The 6,344-nt window shown below is 36.0% G+C and overlaps 1 protein-coding gene across 1 annotated transcript in view; it reads right to left on the bottom strand.

Moving 5' to 3' along the window:
• LOC144229586 (dystrophin-like) overlaps positions 1–2,993 on the bottom strand; it is a gene marked incomplete at its 5' end in the record, with an annotated part of 111,510 nt that extends 108,517 nt beyond the window's left edge. The window contains 3 exon segments of the mRNA XM_077761689.1: positions 1,175–1,246; positions 2,412–2,545; positions 2,846–2,993. Of these exon segments, the coding sequence (XP_077617815.1) occupies positions 1,175–1,246; positions 2,412–2,545; positions 2,846–2,993 (354 nt within the window).
• Positions 2,994–6,344: the final 3,351 nt, after the last annotated feature.

Genomic DNA, 6,344 nt, shown 5'->3' with positions numbered 1-6,344 from the left:
AATGGTGATACAGGCATAGACAAAAGAGACAGAAGTCCCTATTTTTATGGATTTTACCCTATTAGAGGAGACATACTATACAAAGTAAATAAGTAAATTTGGAGCTGTTAAGTGCTATGGAGAAAAATAAAGCAAGGAAGGGGAAGACACAATAGAAGGGAAGGGGGCATTGTAGATTTAATTACAATGGTCAGGGAAAATACCACTGAGTGAATGCCATTGGAGAAAAAGAATTAAGGATGTGTGAGAGAGAACATTATGGGAATATGTAAGGAAAATGTTTTCTGTGCAAAGGCATGGAGCATGAGAGGAGGTAAGAATTAGTCAATCCAAGGCCAGAGGAGAAATGAAGGAGGAGAGAAAGGTGACTGTATATGGGCTTATAAAATAGCAGGAGTGCATTTTCCTCTGACTGGCAAGACCTCGGAGGATTTTCAACAGCAATGTGATGTGATCTGACTTACATTTTAAGGAGGCCATCTGGCAGACAAAATGGATTGCAGACACAGCAAGGACCAAAGTAGGCAGATCAGTTTAAAGGGCTACTTCAGTAATCCAGAATGGAGATGATGGTGGTGGCAATGGAAGTGGCAAGAAGTGATCAGATTCCAGATGTATTCTCATCACAACAACCTGGCATACTTTTCTGACTGATAACATAGGGTGTGAGAAGAAGGGAGACTAAATTTGGCGCCAAGCATTTGGCTAGGCCACGTAAAAAGATGGTCTCTTTACTGTACTAGAAAAGACTGTTGATAAAGCAGATCTGGGGGTTGGCCAGTTTAGTTTTCAGTATCTTAAATTTGAATTGACTGGGAGTGAGTAAAATAGTTGTGTATCTAAATTTGAAAGTTACCAGAAAGTTCTGAGCTGGGATAAACACTTGGGAGGTGTCAACCTCCAGACAGCATTTGGAATCATGATGCTAGATGAGATCATTAGGTAAATGAATGTGGATTAAGAACTGAGCCCTGGTTACTGTAATGTCTCATTTGTGAATTACATTTAATCACTAAAGAAACATGATGCATATACTCACAGGTTCACATGCATACCAACTCTGGAATGTGAGTTAAAAATATTTTCCTTTTCCTCGGCTTTACAAATGTAAATACTAGCTAGCCAAACTCATAACATTTAGTGACATTTTTAGATAGGGAAGTCGCTGCATTACTTTCAACTGTGGCAAATGATGTTTCTGAGAAGGCTTGTTTCCAGAGCTGGCGTAACGGGTCCCATCACCCCTCTGCATTATTCACAGGGAGCTGTGGAAGGTGCTAAAGACTTGGCATCAGGGGACAAAACCCTACTGATCAGCAAAGCTTTTGAATAAATAAGAGAATTCCAACAGTGAATGTTTTACAATAAAGCAATGCCTGATTCTCATTTTCTTGTGTTTTATAAAATCAAATCATGTTAAAATGTTCCAGCTATGTCATGGTCTGTGCTCTATGCCCTATGCCATCTTACTCGTCGACAAAATGCAAATTTGAAAGATTATTTTTTAAGGAAGGGCAGAAATACACTGAGACTCATAGGCACGGAAAAGGATTCAATAGGGGTTAATACTAATATTAATCACTTACTAAAAACGGAATTTTATTAGTTAAATACTAATGGAATAACAAATTGTTATTGCAGATGCATCTTGAATGTTCATAGATTTCTGTATGTGCCTGTTTGTCCACAAAATCAACCTTGAGAAATTCATTGTATACATTAATAAGTAGCACATCATACACAGCGTACTATAGATTCCTACCAGAGTGTGCTACCTCAGAGTATATCAAAAGTCCTGCTTAAATCCTTTCCAAACTAAAACACACCCTATTACTCTTCTGTCTACTATTTCACCTTCCCCTTGCTTTTATCACTGAACTTCTGAATAGATTACTTTTCTGCTTCGAATGTGCCACCATCGACCTTTAACCCCATGCGGTCTTTCTTATTCCCTACCTTTCTACAGAAACAGCATTCTCAAAGCATACAAGTCCACTTCTAAAACGCCAGCTCCAGCTGCGTCTCCTCCACCTGCGTCCTCTTCAACTGCAGCATCTGACACTGTTGAACATGGCCACCTTTTTAAAAGTCTTTTTCAAAATCTTTTGTGGGGAGAAGAGTGCACTTGTGATGAGCACCAAGTGTTATATGGAAGTGTTGAATCATTATATTGGACACCGGAAACTAATACTACACTGTATGGTAATGGGTTGGAATTTAAANCTAGTTTGTCTGCTTCTATATCATCTCAAATATTCTCTCCCTGGATCTCTTCATACTTTACTGCACTTCTTCTCTCTGGAAAATGTAAACTCGTACAGATTGCTCTCTTTCCATCTCATGAGTAGCTCCTTCCACGCCAGTCACTATCATTCCAGATGTATGTCTGTGTCAAGGCCTTAACTAATAACCTGAGAATAAACCCTGGTTTCCAAACACAGTGAGACAGCTCCACCTCGAGGTGTCATGGGCACTTCCAACTCGCCCTGACCTTTTAGTAACCATCCCAATGCCAAAATGCCTCTAGATTGAGCTTCTTCAATCCCTGGATTTAAAGAGAGCTCCATATTCAAAACCTGTCAATGGCTTTCTCTTGTCTTCCAAATATAGTACGGTCCCCTTAGCCTGATATTAGGATCCTCTACAATCTGTCCTCAACCTTCCTTTCCAGTTGTCTCTCCTCCTCCTCCTCCACTGCCATATAGCCTACGTGCCATTTGCAAAATGAACTGAAGATTCATGCATCTGTGGCTTTCTCATGTGGTTTCATAAAGTACAGTTATCTTTATAGAAATATCCCCCTATGAAAATCACACTGACCCATCAGGGCTCTTCATTGAGTTACACCTCCGGCAACCTGCTAAGCCAGGATTTATGAAGCTACGATTTGTGCTCCCAAAGGGTTTACGTGAACATCTACTACACTTCTTAATTCTACTGCGCCTTAAAGCAGTTGTAAGGGTGTCGGTCTCCTCTTCTAGTCCATAAAGACCCTAAGGACAAGTCAAATAACACCTGGTCGTTAACACAAATTAGATTATCAGTAAATGTTTGATGGATTGAGCTATCCGTGTTTGACCTTCACATACTATATTATTATGTAAATATTAAAGTACCATTATAAATTAAAAAATAAATGTTATTAGAGAAGCAAGAGGATAGAATTTAAAAATCATACACTTAGGAATCCAAGATGTCTGGACTTCGTTTTACTCTGCCACTTACTACCTTTGCGGCTTTCAGCAAATTACTTAACTTAATCCATAAAGCGGGAAGATTGATTAGTAGCAAATGTTATAGAAACTCTCTGTGCAGCAACTACCACACGTTCCTAACATATAGTCAGAGTACAGTGAATGGTAACAAAATGATTGTACTATCAATTAACAGTAATAGCATTCATATGCGATCATTTTAAAAACCCTGGTCTATTCTGAATTTCAAGAAAGTAACCAAGCTAAAACCACCGATTAAGAACTTATAAAGAATTACTTGTAACAAAACAAAGACTTTTTTTTTACTGAGGACTCATAATGGTAGCTTGTCAGATTTTTCTGCTTCAAATGATTTGAAAATAAAAGTTGCAAAATTAGAGCTTACTGCGGTATTGCAGTAGTGAACACCATATTAATCTGAACAAATTGTGTCAAGGCCAAAAGCATCATAATGTTAAGACAAATGTGATCTCATAAACAGGGAGGATGTGTGTGGGCAAATGGGAAAAAAATGTATACACAGTACATCCTGTAGGATTTTCTTTGATTTTCTTGACTTAGCCAAAACAGCAAACTCTAAAGATCCACCAGTGTGGATGAAGGTACATGTTCATAAGCACTTTAAGAAAATAACCCCAGCTACAAGTGCTATAAATGGTTAATATCCCAGTGCCAACACTACCCATGAGCAAATGACCCCAAGATATTTATACCTCTCTACTCGGTTCCTTTTGAAATTTGGCCTACATGCCAGTAGAATTATCTAAATAATGTATATCTCTCTATTAGTCAGTGAATTGCATCTGGTTCATAAACATTTCTCAATTACCAGGCATCCAACTGTTCTTATAAAGTTTAATTTCTTACTCCAATTAACCATAACTTCAATTTTTCAGTTCATGATCCTACATATTGGCATAGACACACAGACATAGTTCTTATTCAGCTAGGTTCTTATTCATCTCCTGAACCTACCCTCCATAAAGATGTTATGCATATACATATATATACACATTAAATATACAACATTTTAAAACAAAAAAAATAAAGCATATTGGGTTTGTAATGCTATTATTGTTAACAAACAGAGATTCCTTGGAAATTTCTAGATATTTATTTTTTTTACTCTATGACCCAAGTATAACTTATGGGCAAATAGAGATATCAGATGATTACTCTAAATGTGGTAATTACTACTAAAATATGCAAGTCAGTAAAATTTATTTAAAAGTATTGTAAGTCATCCATTAGAATGACCTACGAGGGTCCTTTATTCTTGTACTTTACAAAGTAATCTACCCAAGTAAATAGTTTCATTTTACTTAGCTTATTAAATTCTCTTGTTTGTTTTTATAAATTCTATGGTGCATACTGAAAGCTAGCCATCTGTGAGAAGACGACAGAAAAATGGAAAATTTAATAACAATCTAAACTATGTAAACATATGCAGTATACTCCTTATGTGCTTAGGTTCTTACATAAGCTGTATAGTATGCAACGAGCTCAAGTAAGCTCAGGTGCCATTATTTTCTTCTTTATTATAAAAAAAACACGAGGTCTTTCTATGATAAAATGAAAAATGACAGAAAAGAAAAACGTAATCATATTGTAAATAAGCACATCCTGAAAGCCAATTTGTCATTGTTTTATGACATATATTTATCTTTATATACACAAGAGCACCTAGCATAGCACTTTGCTTATAACAGGTACTCAATAAATGTTTGCTAAATGTTGAATATATTTTGCTCTGGGAGAGGGCCTGAGGAAATAAAACCTCTGAAGAGGGCTTTAGAAATACTTGCCTCATCAGTAATAACCCAATCTACACTAAGCATGACTTCGTTTGGTGTGGAGCACCCTCTTTTAAAAGCATGCTGCCAAAACTTATATAAGATAAAAATTTAATAGACATGAAAAATATTTTCCAAAGGAAAAAAAAAAGCATATCCCTAGAACCAATGATATGTATGTATATATGTGTGTGTGTATTTTTTTCAAATGCACATGCACATACATATAAACACAATACACGTATATCAGAACAATCACACATGATATCTCTCATCCCATTAAAAGGTGAAGTGATCAAAACATGGAAAGACACTGAAATGATTTAAATATTACCATAAAATAATTCCCAAAATGCATCCCACCTTTGTAGCAGCCTTGTGGTTTGGGTGGGATTAATCTCAACCCCAATCTGGGAATGAGTCCTGACTAGTTTAAGGGAACCCTCCTTGTCAAAGTGGTTGACTCAAGAACACTAACAGAAACACATATGGATGGCTTTCTGCTGGTCAGAGTATAACAATCATGGACATATGACCTAACGTGTTCCAACCAAAAGAATACTCAGGTTTTTTGTATGATAGTTGAGGAGGGGAAAAGTAGTTCTTTTACCTTGGATGTGAGGAAGAAAAGAACTACTGGAAATTCTAGTAGTTTATCTAATTTATCTAATATCATCTTGCTGTTATGACNACTTGAAAGAGGTAGTGGGGTACAGAGCCAAAAGAATCCCAGAGAAATGGAGCTACACTGTGATGACAGTGTGACTATCCAGATTAAATTTCCATCAGATTCTCTCACCATTACTTGAGAATTTTCTGTTATATAAGCCAATAATTTCCAAAGTATGAATGACCACAAAAAATATTTAGTGGAAGAAAAAATGTCACATATGACTGCTGCAGTGTAGGAGTTTTCTGGAGATATGTATGTGTATTTGAATTTGTCTCTTATGGGGAGAATCAAGTGAAAATTTCATTATTTTAACAAAAGAAAGCACTAACATGGCTCTGTGCAAAGCAAATGCATTTTACTTAATAAAAATATATAAGTTTAAACAGGGGTATCATGTAAGTCACTGTTACAAGAGGCTAAATGTTCTACAAATGTACTTCCAAGAATACTTTACTATGTAAAAGTAACTTATTCAACTAAGAGAATCCAGGTGATTATATTTTAGAACAGGAGAACTCTGTAAATAGGTAAAATATACTAACTCAATTGTTTTTAATTACTAATTGCTTTTAGTACAACAAAGGAAATATTAAAATGTAACATTTTTCATTTACATGTCACTTATGAAAATTAAAGAGAAATGCTTTCTCCTAATATAACTGC

This window comes from Crocuta crocuta, unplaced genomic scaffold (genome assembly GCF_008692635.1).
Source record: "Crocuta crocuta isolate KB4526 unplaced genomic scaffold, BGI_CrCroc_1.0 scaffold1714, whole genome shotgun sequence".
NCBI classification, from domain to species: domain Eukaryota; kingdom Metazoa; phylum Chordata; class Mammalia; order Carnivora; family Hyaenidae; genus Crocuta; species Crocuta crocuta.
This window is presented reverse-complemented; position numbering and strand designations above follow the sequence as displayed.